At 43.9% G+C, this 17,629-nt stretch overlaps 2 protein-coding genes across 2 annotated transcripts; one reads left to right on the top strand and one right to left on the bottom strand.

Moving 5' to 3' along the window:
• Positions 1–7,287: 7,287 nt before the first annotated feature.
• On the bottom strand, positions 7,288–11,018 carry LOC133460946 (crooked neck-like protein 1). Its single transcript, XM_061741660.1, has 2 exons — positions 10,824–11,018; positions 7,288–7,503 (listed from the first exon to the last, which is right to left on the bottom strand). Exons 1-2 carry the CDS (start codon positions 10,869–10,871, stop codon positions 7,288–7,290), a joined length of 264 nt encoding a protein of 87 aa, XP_061597644.1. The 5' UTR covers positions 10,872–11,018.
• A 5,782-nt stretch (positions 11,019–16,800) lies between these two features.
• Positions 16,801–17,629, top strand: LOC133460783 (zinc finger BED domain-containing protein 4-like). Its single transcript, XM_061741559.1, has 2 exons — positions 16,801–17,023; positions 17,182–17,629. Exons 1-2 carry the CDS (start codon positions 16,832–16,834, stop codon positions 17,563–17,565), a joined length of 576 nt encoding a protein of 191 aa, XP_061597543.1. The 5' UTR covers positions 16,801–16,831; the 3' UTR covers positions 17,566–17,629.

Genomic DNA, 17,629 nt, shown 5'->3' with positions numbered 1-17,629 from the left:
ACCCGGGACCACCGCGGTCGGGATCCGCAGCACAACGGGGTATGAAAAGTTTATTTACTCTTGTGCTTGCCTGCCACGCTGATGGACAGAAACTGCCGGCTATGGTGATTTTTAAAAGAAAAGCGTTGCCTAAACAGACTTTTCCAGCCAGAGTGAAATGAAAAGGGCTGGATGGATGAGGAGATGATCGGGGTGGCTGAGACAGGTTTATGTGCGGCGACCCGGTGGTTTTTTTTAATTCTTTAATGCGGAAACAGAAGATGAACCTTTGAAGGGTTTGATTGATGTGAAAAGTGAAATAAAATATCAAACTAAGTTTTGCTCCACTCTATTTTTAAATAAGCAGTCTTGTGGGTGTGTTCTGCAGCGCGTGTGTTTTGCAGCGCGCGTGTGTGCAGCTCCGTGTCTGTAGACGGCGCCTTTTGGGTCGGTGCACCGTATGTGTGTTTAAAATCCAAAAATGACACACAAAACTGAGGGTGCGCCTTTTCACACAGTGCGCCGAATGGTCGTGAAAAGGGTACATCTGGCGTAAAAGTAACACTGCATTTCAGAAAAGGATCATCATAACAGTAAAACATGGTGGTGGTAGTGTGATGGTGATGAAGAATTTTGACAGCTTGGCCCCCTGCAGGGGGAGGTCGCCCCAGTCCTACCTCCTGCAGGGCTTTGAACTGGACTCAAGACCTTTTGAGGAAGCTCCAACTTGCTACTCAACTTCCTACCCCCCGGGCAGATCCCGACACCTGGAAGTTGGTTCAAACAGACAGGCATCAAGAGAGCACCCCATGGGGTGATTTGGAGGTCTGTGTCAGTCATGCCAAATGTCTGATAATGACATTTGGCCCGATTCACATCCGACTGTAAATTACTTTTTGTCTCTTGCCTGATTCGTGTATTCCTGCATTTGTTAAACTCCTTGTTGTATAAGAATCTGATTACAACCTCACTCGAGGTCAGCATTTCTACCAGACCTCTGGCCTGTGTAGACGTGCTCACCGCCGGCTCAATAAAACCTCATAAAAACCACAAAGCGGACTTCTGAACTGGTTTGATAAATTCCACAACAATTGTCTGGGGCTGTTTTGCTGCTTCAGGCCCTGGAAGACCATGAATGAATTCTGCTGTCTACCAAAAAAGGAGAATGTCCGGCCATCTGTTCGTGACCTCAAGCTCAAGTGCACTTGGGTTCTGCAGCAGGACAATGATCCAAAACCCACCAGCAAGTCCATCTCTGAATGGTTTAAGAAAAACAAAATGAAGACTTGAGTGGCCTAGTCAAAAGTCCCGACCTGAATCCGATTGAGATGCTGTGGCATGACCTTAAAAAGGCTGTTCATGATCAAAAACCCTGCAATGTGGCTGAATTACAACAATTCTGCAAAGATGAGTGGGCCAAAATTCCTCCACAGCTGGAAAAGACTCATTGCCAGTTATCGCAAACGCTTGATTGCAGTTGTTGCTGCTAAGAATGGCCCAACCAGTTATTACGTTTAGGGGACAATCACTTTTTCACACAGGGCCATTTAGGTTTGGATTTTTCTTTCCCCTTCATAATAAAAACCTTTAAAAACTGCATTTTGTGTTTACTTGTGCATATGTTCGTCTAATATTTAAATTTGTTTGATGATCTGAAACATTTAAGTGCGACAAACATGCAAAAAAGAATTTCTTTTGCAAATAAGAAATCAGGGAGGAAAACACTTTTTCCACACAACTGTACTTACATACAAATGTACACACACACACACACACACACACACACACACACACACACACACACACACACACACACACACACACACACACACACACACACACACACACACACACACACACACACACACACACACACACACACACACACACACACACACACACACACACACACACACACACACACACACACACACAAATTGTTACTCGCAAAATAAACTTTAAAGGTTTCAAACAAAAACTTTGTATTTATTTTTCAATTAAATATGTTTTTTTTTTAACGTGCAATTAAAAAAAAAAGAATCACAGTTTGCATAGTTTTTCCTCTCTGTACAGGCAGATGCTAGTTAGCAGTAGGCTATGGTTTTACTCCGGTCTGAGTCCCACGCTCCGTTGTTCTTAAAAAATCCAATGGAATCCAAGTTATGAAAAACAAAAATATATTTATTTGCAAACTGTCACTAATCCATAAGAACATTTAAAACCAATTACGGTAAGAAACTGTGTCGCTCCACTGCTGCTCAACCCTGTACTTATGGGGGTATTATTGTTCCAATATTATTTGTGTGTCCGTATTCACATTTGTGTGTGTGTAAAAAGATTTGTGTGTCTGTATTCATATTTATGTGTGCGCAAAAATCAGCCGGGAGCTCTCGATTGCCTGTCTTTGTACACGTGGATTTTGACACACTTCTGCCGCGGAAAATCTGTAAAAACGATCCGTGTGTAAAACGATTTGTGCGTAGCTTTTCCTTTGCCCTGAGCTCGGACTCATAGGCTCACGCCAGGCTACAGTAGCAATACAGCCTTCACCCCACTAGTCGGCGCGTAGCTCTCAGTCAGTACTTTACCTGCAGCAGTTCAATCAGGTTTCTGATCATATTAGACATTGTTTGGACTTTTAAACTGCATGCAAACTCCTGAACCCCATCTACTTCGGACCTATGTCGGACATTTAGTAATCGGGTTGCATATGGAGTAAGATAACTTCCAAAAAGATGTGTCCATGTTATAACTATTCGTATTCGTAATGATAAACATTTGTATGTAAATAAAAAAGTTGTACCCCAAATTCTGCTGTCACGCACATGAGTCTGATAAATTATTAGGGTTAGGATTGTTTTTATGTGAGTAAGAAATTAGGTAAGAAATGTACCTTTTATGTCTCATTTATTCATTCACACACGCACTAATATATTTGGGAAACAGTGAGGCACCAAATATAATATATTTAATTTTCTCAGATGGCAAAAATAAGAACTTTATTGATCCCACATAGGAGTAATTCATGTTATATCAGCTATAGAGAACAAGGTAGTGCTGAAAAAAACCAATAGTCTATCCCCCCTCGATACAATGGTAGGGGAAACACTGTGTGTGTATATATATATATATATATATATATATACATATATACACATATTTGGTGTTTTTGTTGAAGACAGGAATTTGGACTTTGTCCTTAATAATTTGGTGTTATTGGGAAAGTTCTTCATTCACGAATGTAGATTTTTTTAAGACCAAGCCGTGTTTGACCCAGTGGAGAAATGAGCTAGAGCTCTTGAGTAAGTCCTTGAGTCTTGTTAAAGAAAAGATATGAGATGGCCCTTGTGAGTTATTTTTTATTTTTATTTTATCACTCATCACTCACTCACTCATCTTCTCCCGCTTTTCCGTTACCGGGTCGCGGGGGCAGCAGCCTCAGCAGGGATGCCCAGACTTCCCTCACCCCAGACACCTCCTCCAGCTCTTCCGGGGGGAGTCCGAGGCGTTCCCAGGCCAGCCGAGAGACATAGTCTCTCCAGCGTGTCCTGGGTCTTCCCCGGGGTCTCCTCCCGGTGGGACATGCCTGGAACACCTCCCTAGGGAGGCGTCCAGGAGGCATCCGGTACAGATGCCCAAGCCACCTCAGCTGACTCCTCTCAATGTGGAGGAGTAGCGGCTCGACTCCGAGCTCCTCCCGGGTGACCGAACTCCTCACCCTATCTTTAAGGGAGCGTCCAGCCACCCTGCGGAGGAAACTCATCTCGGCCGCTTGTATCCGCGATCTTGTCCTTTCGGTCACTACCCAAAGTTCATGACCATAGGTGAGGGTAGGGGCGTAGATTGACCGGTAAATCGAGAGCTTCGCCTTTCGACTCAGCTCCCTCTTCACCACGACGGTCCAGTACATCGACCGCATTACTGCGGACGCTGCACCGATCCGCCTGTCAATCTCACGCTCCATTGTTCCCTCACTCGTGAACAAGATCCCGAGATACTTGAACTCCTCCACCTGAGGCAGGACTTCTCCACCCACCCGGAGAAGGCATGCCACCCTTTTCCGGTCGAGAACCATGGCCTCGGTCTTGGAGGTGCTGATTCTCATCCCTGCCGCGTCGCACTCGGCCGCAAACCGCCCCAGCACATGCTGGAGGTCCCGGTCTGATGAAGCCAACAGGACAACATCATCTGCAAAAAGCAGAGATGAAATCCTGAGGTTCCCAAACCGGATCCCCTCCGGCCCCTGGCTGCGCCTAGAAATCCTGTCCATAAAAATTATGAACAGGACCGGTGACAAAGGGCAGCCCTGCCGGAGTCCAACATGCACCGGGAACAAGTCTGACTTACTGCCGGCAATGCGAACCAGACTCCTGCTTCGATCATACAGAGACCGGACAGCCCTTAGTAGAGGGCCCCGGACTCCATACTCACTCAGCACCCCCCACAGAATGGCACGAGGGACACGGTCAAATGCCTTCTCCAGATCCACAAAACACATGTAGACTGGTTGGGCAAATTCCCATGAACCCTCGAGCACCCTGCGGAGGGTATAGAGCTGGTCCAGTGTTCCGCGACCGGGACGAAAACCGCATTGTTCCTCCTGAATCCGAGGTTCGACTATCGGCCGTAATCTCCTCTCCAGTACCCTGGCGTAGACTTTCCCCGGGAGGCTGAGAAGTGTGATCCCCCTGTAGTTGGAACACACTCTCCGGTCCCCCTTTTTGAACAGAGGGACCACCACCCCGGTTTGCCACCCCAGCGGTACTGTCCCCTTCCTCCATGCAATGTCGCACAGGCGTGTCAGCCAAGACAGCCCTACGACATCCAGAGACTTGAGGTACTCAGGGCGAATCTCATCCACCCCCGGTGCCCGGCCACCGAGGAGCTTACGAACCACCTCGGTGACCTCGGCTTGGGTGATGGATGAGCACGCCTCCGAGCCCCAACCCTCTGCTTCCTCAGTGGAAGGCATGTCAGTCGGGTTAAGGAGATCCTCAAAGTACTCCTTCCACCGTCCGACAATGTCCCCAGTCGAGGTCAACAGCTCCCCACCAGCACCATAAATGGTGCCGGCAGAGTACTGCTTCCCCCTTCTGAGGCGCCGAACGGTCCTCCAGAATTTCCTCGAGGCCGACCGAAAGTCCTCCTCCATGGCCTCCCCGAACTCCTCCCAGACCCGAGTTTTTGCCTCCAAGACTGCCCGAGCCGCGGCCCGCTTGGCCTGCCGGTACCTATCTACTGCGTCAGGAGTCCCACCGGCCAACATAGCCCGGTAGGACTCCTTCTTCAGTCTGACGGCATCCTGTACTTCCGGTGTCCACCACCGGGTTCTAGGATTGCCGCCACGACAGGCACCGGAGACCTTGCGTCCGCAGCTTCGAGCCGCCGCGTTGACAATGGAGGCAGAGAACATGGTCCACTCGGACTCGATGTCCCCCGCCCCCCCCGGGATCCGAGAGAAGCTCTCCCGGAGGTGGGAGTTGAAGATGTCCCTGACAGAGGGCTCAGCCAGACGTTCCCAACAGACCCTCACAATCCGTTTGGGTCTGCCCGGTCTGTCCAACCTCCTCCTCCGCCAGCGCATCCAACTCACCACCAGGTGGTGATCAGTTGACAGCTCAGCCCCTCTCTTCTCCCGAGTGTCCAAGACATGCGGCCGAAGGTCAGATGAAACGACAACAAAGTCGATCATTGACCTCCGGCCTAGGGTGTCCTGGTGCCACGTGCACTGATGGACACCCTTATGCCTGAACATGGTGTTCGTGATGGACAAGCTGTGACTCGCACAGAAGTCCAACAACAAAACACCACTCGGGTTCAGATCGGGGAGGCCGTTCCTCCCAATCACGCCTCTCCAGGTATCACTGTCATTGCCCACGTGAGCGTTGAAGTCCCCCAGTAGAACAATGGAGTCCCCAGTTGGAGCACTATCAAGTACCCCTCCCAGGGACTCCAAGAAGGCCGGGTACTCCCCACTGCTGTTCGGCCCGTAGGCACAAACAACAGTGAGAGACCTATCCCCGACCCGAAGGCGCAGGGAAGCGACCCTCTCGTTCACCGGGGTGAACTCCAACACATGGCGGCTGAGCTGGGGGGCTATAACCAAGCCCACACCAGCCCGCCGCCTCTCACCATGGGCAACTCCAGAGTAGTGGAGGGTCCAGCCCCTTTCAAGGAGCTGGGTTCCAGAGCCCAAGCTATGTGTGGAGGTGAGCCCGACTATCTCTAGCCGGTATCTCTCAACCTCACGCACAAGCTCCGGCTCCTTCCCCCCCAGCGAGGTGACATTCCATGTCCCCACTGTGAGGGTTTTGGTCCAGGGATTGGGTCGTCGAGGCACCCCGCCACGACTGCTACCCAGCCCACAATGCACCGGCCTGCCATGGTCCTTCCTGCGGGTGGTGGGCCTACAGGAAGGCGGACCCGCGTCGCCGTTTCGGGCTGAGCCCGGCCGGGTCCCACGGGCAAAGACCCGGCCACCAGGCGCTCGCCTACGAGCCCCGACCCCAGGCCTGGCTCCAGGGCGGGGCCCCGGTGACGCCGATCCGGGCGACGTAACGGTCCTTGGTCTTTTCTTCTTCATGGTAGGCTTTGTGAACCGCTCTTAGTCTGGCCCGTCACCCAGGACCTGTTTGCCATGGGAGTCCCTACCAGGGGCGAAAGTGCCCCCGACAACATAGCTCCTAGGATCACTCGGGCACACAAACCCCTCCACCACAGTAAGGTGGCGGTTCAAGGAGGGGTTTTTTATTTTATGTTGTACAATAATTGGATTCTCAGTGTATATTTTGTAATACTGATGTTGCTCAACCCAAGGCAAAAGTTTGTAATTCTGATATGTGCCTGTGTTTGTATCAATAAAATAAAATAAAAACAAAAAAAAACAAAAACATATTCTGTTGTCAAACTATTAAAGTGAAGATTGTGTATGAATTAGCAGGAAACATCAAGATGAGAATATGTTTTCAGATAGAAAGTTTGGGCAAGTTAACCTGCATGGGGACCTTTCTCCAGCAGAGAGCAGCAGAATCTGGGCAAAGGAAACGGCGCCAGCGACCTCCGTCGTCACTTGTGTCCAGCTGGTATCAGACCGGGAACAGCGCCACTCGCGGCCACAGCCAGAACTGCAGGTCGCGGACGCGTTCACTGTCTTTTTGAGAACGTGCACGTCCACGCGCCAAATGAACGCAGGATACGCGTGACGACAACGACGCGTACGCGTTCTGAACTGCAAGTAGAACTGAGCCCTAACTGATGACGGTTGGATTCTTCCTGATGTTGGTCCTCAAAGGCCTTCAAGAAAGCAGCTCAGCGTGAAGTCAAGACACTAAACTGTGGTGTTTGTTTCAAGATAACGGAGCCTGGAAGCAGGTTTACCTTCCTCTTCCTCAGCTTGGAGTCGTTGAGCTCCTCCTTGACGGTAATCTCCTGCTTGGGCGGCAGAAGTTCCAGCTCCCTCTCCTTGGCTTCTCTCAGCAGCTGCTCGGCGGTGATCTGCACCTCGGCAGGAGCTTCGTTCTTCACCTGAAACACCACAAACACCCTGAAATATCTCTGCAGGAGCTTTGTTCTTCACCTGAAACACCACAAACACCCTGAAATATCTCTGCAGGAGCTTTGTTCTTCACCCGAAACACCACAAACACCCTGAAATATCTCTGCAGGAGCTTTGTTCTTCACCTGAAACACCACAAACACCCTGAAATATCTCTGCAGGAGCTTTGTTCTTCACCTGAAACACCACAAGCACCCTGAAATATATCTGCAGGAGCTTTGTTCTTCACCTGAAACACCACAAACACCCTGAAATATCTCTGCAGGAGCTTTGTTCTTCACCTGAAACACCACAAACACCCTGAAATATCTCTGCAGGAGCTTTGGTCTTCACCTGAAACACCACAAACACCCTGAAATCTTTCTCCACCCACTTTTATGCTCCCTGTGTCTTTTCAGAATCCAAAGAATTGAAAGGACAATCAGGATCTTGTGTTTCATGCCGTCATCCTGAGTTAAAAAAAGCAGTTGTGCCAAGTAATGTAGCAAAACCAAAGCTGGAGTTATGATGGGAGACATTCCTTGGATTGAGGATTTGAAACACTTAGCGCCGCTCCTTTTAAGAGTTCCACCTCCGACCAAACGGGACAGCTAATCACAACAATGTTCATGCTGCTGCTGTAAGACAACGGAAACCTCCAACCTCAGTATGTGTTATATGTCCTTGAATAATGTTTGATGGGTGATGTTTGATAATATCCTTGAATAATGTTTGAGGTTTTTTATCTGTGCTGTATTTATTTGTTCCAAGGGGCTGCAGACGCAAATGATCCTAAGGCTAACTCTGGTGCAATGCATCACATGTTTACATGTATGTTTTTAATTGCACATGGTCCCTCTCAAATAAGATTTAAGTAAGTAAGTAAACTCTCTGGTCCTGGTCTGGGTTTAGGGGGTCTTGACTCCAAGTTTACCGACGACTGATATGTTTTCTATGCTGTTGACTGCACATTAGTGCCCCCCCACCAACTTTGAAACATGTTTTCTCCAGATTTCAGGCAGAAGAACCCGGATGTGATCAAAGTTCTGCTGAAACAAAAACTAACCAAACTAAACTAAACTCTGCCAGAAGTCTGGATTAGGGTCGCCACCCGTCCCGGAAAATACGGAATTGTCCTTTATTTGAGAGAGAAAGTGTTGCATCCCGTATTGAACTAATACGGGACACGATTCGTCCCGTATTTTCATTAACGCCCCGTCTGTCACACACAGATCAACACTAAATTTAACAATAATCAACAAAATAAACACAGGAAACATTAAGGCCAGCAAAATCTTTGTGGCGGGAAAAAAGGACCTGCTGCGTCTGTGCCAGATCTTTATATATTATTATTATTATTATTATTATTATTATATGTGTGTGTGCCAGACAGCGGGGAGGACTCGGGCTTCATCTCCAGGTCGGGGTTGGGAATTAAAAGTTGCGTTCCGTATTGAACCAATACGGACATTTATTATGCTCTTATTTATTGATGTCATAATATACAGATGAAGGTTGGAACATTTGAATATATTGCTAAACGTAATTCGTAGTAAATTTAACTAAAAAGAGAAACAAATATATTATTTCCCACTACATTCAAAGTGAGATATTTCAAGCCTTTATTTGTTATAATTTTGGTGATTATGGCTCACAGTTTATGAAAACCCCCAATAAAAAATAAATTAGAGAATAATTTATGAAATCAATAGACAATTCCATCATCAAAATTATAACAAATAAAGGTTTAACATATCTTGCTTTGCATGTAATAAGACTAGGAAATATATTAAGTTTCACCTTTTAAGTTGAATTATTGAAATAAATTAACTTTTACACCATATTCTAGTTGAATTATTGAAATGAATTAACTTTTACACCATATTCTAGTTGAATTATTTAAATAAATTAACTTTTACACCATATTCTAGTTGAATTATTGAAATAAATTAACTTTTACACCATACTGTAGTTGAATTATTGAAATAAATTAACTTTTACACCATATTCTAGTTGAACTATTGAAATAAATTAACTTTTACACCATATTCTAGTTGAATTACTGAAATAAATTAACTTTTACACCATATTCTAGTTCAATTATTGAAATAAATTAACTTTTACACCATATTCTAGTTGAACTATTGAAATAAATTAACTTTTACACCATATTCTAGTTGAATTATTGAAATAAATTAACTTTTACACCATATTCTAGTTGAATTATTGAAATAAATTAACTTTTACACCATATTCTAGTTGAATTATTGAAATAAATTAACTTTCACACCATATTCTAGTTGAATTATTGAAATAAATTAACTTTTACACCATATTCTAGTTGAATTATTGAAATAAATTAACTTTTACACCATATTCTAGTTGAATTATTGAAATAAATTAACTTTTACACCATATTCTAGTTGAATTACTGAAATAAATTAACTTTTACACCATATTCTAGTTGAATTATTGAAATAAATTAACTTTTACACCATATTCTAGTTGAATTATTGAAATAAATTCGTTTTTACACGATATTCTAGTTGAATTATTGAAATAAATTAACTTTTACACCATATTCTAGTTGAATTATTGAAATAAATTAACTTTTACACCATATTCTAGTTGAATTATTGAAATAAATTAACTTTTACATTATATTCTAGTTGAATTATTGAAATAAATTAACTTTTACTCCATATTCTAGTTGAATTATTCAAATAAATTAACTTTTACACCATATTCTAATTGAATTATTGAAATAAATTAACTTTTACACCATATTCTAGTTCAATTATTGAAATAAATTAACTTTTACACCACATTCTTCACCTGTATATTCTACATCTGGGCTGATGTGGACATACGTATACATAGGAGGATATTTCAGTTACTATATGGTTTTTCTGTCTATACAGTCATGAAAGTTCAACGCTATTAAAGCACTTTAAACTTTAAATCAAAGCATTTAGTTTTTTCATATAAAATAAACACATTTTTATGCAGTTTAGAAGTTTTGGGTCTTTTTTTTTTTGCTCCTGCGCTGCTGAAATCAGGGCGTCCCTTATTTCTATTTGTGAAAGGTGGAAACCCTAGTGTGGATTAAACTAATTAAACTGAATGAATCCATAAATAAGAACTGATTCCACTAATTCATATGAATGTGAGCCCGACACCAGCCCCAGTTTGACACAGAAACAGTTGAAAACGCTAAGACTTCATGACTAAAACCCGTGCCCTGTCCAAACCCTGCTTAGCTTAGCTTAGCTTAGCTTAGCTTAGCTTAGCTTAGCTCCGGGTTTCGTACCTTCGCCACCTCGGGGATCCGCTGCTTCCCTGCCGCGGTGGACGCCATGATCCTCGGTGTGTCGGGGGTTCGAGCCCCGGAATATCAAACCTGAGCGGGTCAAACAGCAGCTTTTAACGATACATGGTGGTCTTTATATCTATATCTTTATATATTTATATCTATGTATCGCAGCAGCTCCACGGGGCGTCCTAGTTTATATGTCTATGGTTTGTAGAGCAACATTTGCTAATAAAGTTTTTTAAATAAAGGCTCCATAACCCGGAAGTGCTGCCGCCATGATTTCCAACGGAGTCCTATGGAAGCGTCGCCTCTGTTTTATCCACTGCTCTGGTTCAGACCAGAGAAACTCCCGTTACATTGAAGATTGAAACATTTTGGAAGAATGGAGAAGGAGAAAGACCAGGACCAGGACCAGGTCCAGGACCAGGACTCCGGAGAAGAAGAAGAGGTGAGGCCGCATAAAAATGTGTTTATTTTATATGAAAAAACTAAATGCTTTGATTTAAAGTTTAAAGTGCTTTAATAGCGTTGAACTTTCATGACTGTAGAGACAGAAAAACCATATAGTAACTGAAATATCCTCCTATGTATGTATGTATGTATGTATGTATGTATGTATGTATGTATGTATGTATGTATGTATGTATGTATGTATGTATGTATGTATGTATGTATGTATGTATGTATGTATGTATGTATGTATGTATGTATGTATGTATGTATGTATGTATGTATGTATGTATGTATGTATGTATGTATGTCCACATCAGCCCAGATGTAGAATATACAGGTGAAGAATATGGTGTAAAAGTTAATTTATTTCAATAATTCAACTAGAATATGGTGTAAAAGTTAATTTATTTCAATAATTCAACTAGAATATGGTGTAAAAGTTAATTTATTTCAATAACTCAACTAGAATATGGTGTAAAAGTTAATTTATTTCAATAATTCAACTAGAATATAATGTAAAAGTTAATTTATTTCCATAATTCAACTAGAATATGGTGTAAAAGTTAATTTATTTCAATAATTCAACTAGAATATGGTGTAAAAGTTAATTTATTTCAATAATTCAACTAGAATATGGTGTAAAAGTTAATTTATTTCAATAATTCAACTTAAAAGGTGAAACTTAATATATTACCTAGTCTTATTACATCCAAAGCAAGATATGTTAAACCTTTATTTGTTATAATTTTGATTATGAAGTTGTCTATTGATTTCATAAATTATTCTCTAATTTATTTTTTATTTGGGGTTTTCATAAACTGTGAGCCATAGTCACCAAAATGATAACAAATAAAGGCTTGAATTATCTCACTTTGAATGTAGTGGGAAATAATATATTTGTTTCACCTTTTAGTTAAATTTACTACGAATGACGTTTTGCAATATATTCAAATGTTCCAACCTTCATCTGTATATTATGACATCACTAAATAAGAGCATAATAAATGTCCGTATTGGTTCAATACGGAACGCAACTTTTAATTCCCAACCCCGACCTGGAGGTGAAGCCCGAGTCCTCCCCGCTGTCTGGCACACACATATATAATAATAATAATAATAATAATAATAATAATAATAATATATAAAGATCTGGCACAGACGCAGCAGGTCCTGTTGTCCCGCCACAAAGATTTTGCTGGCCTTAATGTTTCCTGTGTTTTATTTTGTTGATTATTGTTAAATTTAGTGTTGATGTGTGTGTGACAGACGGGGCGTTAATGAAAATACGGGACGAATCGCGTCCCGTATTAGTTCAATACGGGACGCAACACTTTTTTCTCAAATAAAGGACAATTCCGTATTTTACGGGGCGGGTGGCGACCCTAATCCAGACTTCTGGCAGAGTTTAGTTTAGTTTGGTTAGTTTTTGTTTCAGCAGAACTTTGATCACATCCGGGTTCTTCTGCCTGAAATCTGGAGAAAACATGTTTCAAAGTTGGTGGGGGGGGCACTAATGTGCAGTCAACAGCATAGAAAACATATCAGTCGTCGGTAAACTTGGAGTCAAGACCCCCTAAACCCAGACCAGGACCAGAGAGTTTACTTACTTACTTAAATCTTATTTGAGAGGGACCATGTGCAATTAAAAACATAAATGTAAACATGTGATGCATTGCACCAGAGTTAGCCTTAGGATCATTTGCGTCTGCAGTCCCTTGGAACAAATAAATACAGCACAGATAAAAAACCTCAAACTTTATTCAAGGATATTATCAAACATCACCCATCAAACATTATTCAAGGACATATAACACATACTGAGGTTGGAGGTTTCCGTTGTCTTACAGCAGCAGCATGAACATTGTTGTGATTAGCTGTCCCGTTTGGTCGGAGGTGGAACTCTTAAAAGGAGCGGCGCTAAGTGTTTCAAATCCTCAAACCAAGGAATGTCTCCCATCATAACTCCAGCTTTGGTTTTGCTACATTACTTGGCACTACTGCTTTTTTTGACTCAGGATGACGGCATGAAACACAAGATCCTGATTGTCCTTTCAATTCTTTGGATTCTGAAAAGACCCAGGGAGCATAAAAGTGGGTGGAGAAAGATTTCAGGGTGTTTGTGGTGTTTCAGGTGAAGAACAAAGCTCCTGCAGAGATATTTCAGGGTGTTTGTGGTGTTTCAGGTGAAGAACAAAGCTCCTGCAGAGATATTTCAGGGTGTTTGTGGTGTTTCAGGTGAAGAACAAAGCTCCTTCAGAGATATTTCAGGGTGTTTGTGGTGTTTCAGGGGAAGAACAAAGCTCCTGCAGAGATATTTCAGGGTGTTTGTGGTGTTTCAGGTGAAGAACAAAGCTCCTGCAGAGATATTTCAGGGTGTTTGTGGTGTTTCAGGTGAAGAACAAAGCTCCTGCAGAGATATTTCAGAGTGTTTGTGGTGTTTCAGGTGAAGAACGAAGCTCCTGCCGAGGTGCAGATCACCGCCGAGCAGCTGCTGAGAGAAGCCAAGGAGAGGGAGCTGGAACTTCTGCCGCCCAAGCAGGAGATTACCGTCAAGGAGGAGCTCAACGACTCCAAGCTGAGGAAGAGGAAGGTAAACCTGCTTCCAGGCTCCGTTATCTTGAAACAAACACCACAGTTTAGTGTCTTGACTTCACGCTGAGCTGCTTTCTTGAAGGCCTTTGAGGACCAACATCAGGAAGAATCCAACCGTCATCAGTTAGGGCTCAGTTCTACTTGCAGTTCAGAACGCGTACGCATCGTTGTCGTCACGCGTATCCTGCGTTCATTTGGCGCGTGGACGTGCACGTTCTCAAAAAGACAGTGAACGCGTCCGCGACCTGCAGTTCTGGCTGTGGCCGCGAGTGGCGCTGTTCCCGGTCTGATACCAGCTGGACACAAGTGACGACGGAGGTCGCTGGCGCCGTTTCCTTTGCCGAAAATACTGACAGGCCTCTATAGTTGACACGCCTCTGCCATATTGCATGGAGGAAGGGGACAGTACCGCTGGAGTGGCAAACCGGAGTGGTGGTCCCTCTTTTTAAAAAGGGGGACGGGAGACTGTGCTCCAACTATAGGGGGATCACACTTCTCAGCCTCCCCGGGAAAGTCTACTCCAGCGTACTGGAGAGGAGATTACGTCCGATAGTTGAACCTTGGATTCAGGAGGAACAATGAGGTTTTCGTCCCGGTCGTGGAACACTGGACCAGCTCTACACCCCCCGCAGGGTGCTCGAGGGTTCATGGGGTTCATGGGTATGCGGCGACTCAACCGCTGCGTACCCTACGCCGTAGGCTCTGCGTTGGTGTTAGGGCTGAACGATATACCGTTATCGTATCTATATCGAGATATGAACATTCAAGACATTAATAACGGAAAAGCAACGATATAAACGATATATTTCCGCTCGCCCTGCTTGTAAAGCTCGAGCAGTCTCCAAAAACATTACTTTTAAGATTGCCCTTGAACGCAGCACTACGGCCAGCCAACCACAAAGCTTATTTCATGCTTGCTGTTGATCGACAGCTGAAGCCAACCAATGACAAACATAGGAGGGTGGGAGTGAGGGAGACGGCCTGAGATGCACACAGCCACACGCACAGGAGAGCGGAGAAGAGCGGAGAAATCCAAACGGAGGAAAAGAGACATGAGTGCGAAAGATAATGCGGCCGGTGGCGGTGCAGAATCAAATTTGGTGCCAAAACATAAATCCTCCTCCATTATTTGGAGGTATTTTGGTTTTAGACAGGATGATGTCGACCAGCGCGAGGTGTTGTGCAAGTCGTGCTTGGTGAAAATTGCGACGAAGCAAGGGAACACAACCAACTTGTTTCACCACTTGAAACAACACCACCGTGTGCTGCACGATGAGTGTATGACATTAAAACAAACACCGGGGACCTCTCAGTCATCCCTTAAGAGGCCCAAGCAAACTATGATTGCTGATGCGCTTGGTAGTGTTACACCATACGAGTCGACGTCCAGCCGACACAAAGCCATTACAGAGTCAATTACATATCACTTAGCTAAAGACATGGCACCCGTGTACACCGTGTCAAAAGAAGGCTTTAAAAAAATGGTCCACACGCTGGATAAGCGTTATAAAATACCATCCCGAACACATTTCAGTCAAGTGGCCATACCAAAACTCTATAATGAATGTAAAATGAATGTTGAATCCGAGCTCCGCGAAATAGATAATTTCGCCACAACCACGGACCTGTGGTCGAGCCGGACAACCGAACCTTACATCAGTTTAACGCTCCATTTTATAACTAAAAACTTCGAACTCAAAACCCGCTGTCTGCAGACGTCCTTCTTCCCCGGGGAGCATACAGGGGATAATATAGCGCAGGAGATGAGAGGTGCGTTAGCAGACTGGGACTTGAAGGAGGACCAACAGGTTTGCGTGACGACTGATAACGCATCAAACATGATAAAGGCTTTGGAGCTGAATGGCTGGACGCGTCTTCAGTGCTTTGGACACAGGCTACACCTGGCAATAGGTACGTTTTGCTATTTTTATTTTAATAACTTTGAGAGGGGGAGAGAGGTGTGTGTGTGTGTGTGTGTGGGGGGGGGGGGGGGGGGGGCTCCGTGTATTTGCGGCCATCAGTTTTTTTTTTTTAATTACAAAATAAAAATAGAGAAATAAACCAAAATAATCCGAGGTAGTATCCAAGGATACTGAAAACAAGGATTGGACAAATGGGGGGATTACACATGCGCAGTAATAAATGAAGAAAGTTGTTTCTGGTTCTTTTGTTGATCAGATTGAAAATTAACAGTTTTAGATTTTTAAATGTTGAAACAGAAAATAAATCAAATATGAAACCTGGGAGTGAAACATGAGTTTAATCTGTAATCTGTCTTCACTCCATTGTTTTTTATTATCAAAACAAAAGATGGGAAACAGATTATTTTGGATTATTTCTCTATTTTTATTTTGTCATTTCAAAACAAAAAAACGGATGGCCGCGAAGTCCATGGACCAGAGGGGATGAGGGTGAGAGAGAGAGAGAGAGAGAGAGAGAGAGAGAGAGGGGGAACAATTTGCATTAATATGTGGTTATTTAGCTATTGTAGTATACTCGCTAATTATTTTGTACATCTATTTTTTCTAGAAAACGCAGTGAAAGGTGACAACCGGATCAGCCGTGCAACAGGTGTCTGCAAAAAGTTAGTGTGCCACTTCTCACACAGCTGGAAAAAGAGAGTGGCACTTGATCAAGCCCAGAAACGCCTCAACCTTCCAGTCCATGGACTCATAACTGAGTGTCAAACTAGATGGGGGTCTAGGGTGCTCATGATTAACAGGATTCTGGAGCAGCAGAAAGCACTCCACGAGGTCCTCTCAGAGGACAGAAACACCCGGCACCTAATTCTTGGACATCAAGATCTGGATGTGCTGGAGTCAGTCAGCAAGGCACTGGGACCACTGCTTGAATTCACGGATGCTCTGTCAGGGGAGGATTACGTTAGTGTTTCACACATCAAGCCAGTACTCAACCTGTTTAACACAACCATCTTGGCACCAGAGGAGGATGACACTGATATGACCAAGTCCTTAAAAAAGAAAATGTTGGAGTACATGAATAGCAAGTATGAAGACGGAGTCACACAAGAGCTCCTGGATATGGCATCCTTCTTAGATCCAAGATACAAGACACAGTACATCAGTGTTAATGACGTCCCCAACATCAGAGCCAGACTGGTGTCAGAGATGAAGACACTTATGGAACACAAGGTAAAAATAATGCTTAGAATGGATTAAATGAGAACAGTTCCTTTCATTTAAATTTAGTTGAATTGTGTTATTCATAGAGTGATGATAATTAATATATTATATTGTATTATAATATAAACTAATTATTTTTTTCTTCTTCTTTTTTTCCTATTTTCTAGCATTCTGTTGAGTCCACCAGAGTGGAAGAAGTTTCACCCCCACCCACCAAGATGGCTAAAAAGTCGTTGGCAAGCTTCTTCAAAAAATCCACTGCAAGTGCCCCAGTACCAATCGATCCCTCTGCTGCCATAGAAGCTGAGCTGAGTGCCTACCTGCTGTCCTCCACCATTGACAATGAAGAGGACCCCCTTCTGTGGTGGAGAACTCACAAAGTCAACTTTCCCCAGCTCAGCAACATGGCAAGAAAATACTTGTGCATGCAGGCCACTAGCTCTCCCTCAGAGAGAATTTTTAGTGCATCAGGAAACATTGTGAGTTGTGAGAGGTCCTGTCTGAAGCCAGACATGGTTAACAAACTAGTGTTCCTGGCAAAGAATCTGTAACTACTGTGCTGTAACTACCTCTGTTCTGTTATGCATTTTCTGCATACTGTTATGTTGTCATACA

The sequence above is a fragment of the Cololabis saira genome, chromosome 15, assembly GCF_033807715.1.
Source record: "Cololabis saira isolate AMF1-May2022 chromosome 15, fColSai1.1, whole genome shotgun sequence".
Taxonomy (NCBI): domain Eukaryota; kingdom Metazoa; phylum Chordata; class Actinopteri; order Beloniformes; family Belonidae; genus Cololabis; species Cololabis saira.
This window is presented reverse-complemented; position numbering and strand designations above follow the sequence as displayed.

What these genes read in the sequence shown, in the direction of transcription:
- LOC133460946 (XM_061741660.1), bottom strand. Translation starts at nt 10,871, where the DNA reads ATGGCGTCCACCGCGGCAGGGAAGCAGCGGATCCCCGAGGTGGCGAAG. An exon ending in GGATCCCCGAGGTGGCGAAG is followed by an intron (nt 7,504 to 10,823) that starts GTACGAAACCCG and finishes GTGGTGTTTCAG; the next exon opens with GTGAAGAACGAAGCTCCTGC.
- LOC133460783 (XM_061741559.1), top strand. Translation starts at nt 16,832, where the DNA reads ATGACCAAGTCCTTAAAAAAGAAAATGTTGGAGTACATGAATAGCAAG. An exon ending in AGACACTTATGGAACACAAG is followed by an intron (nt 17,024 to 17,181) that starts GTAAAAATAATG and finishes CCTATTTTCTAG; the next exon opens with CATTCTGTTGAGTCCACCAG.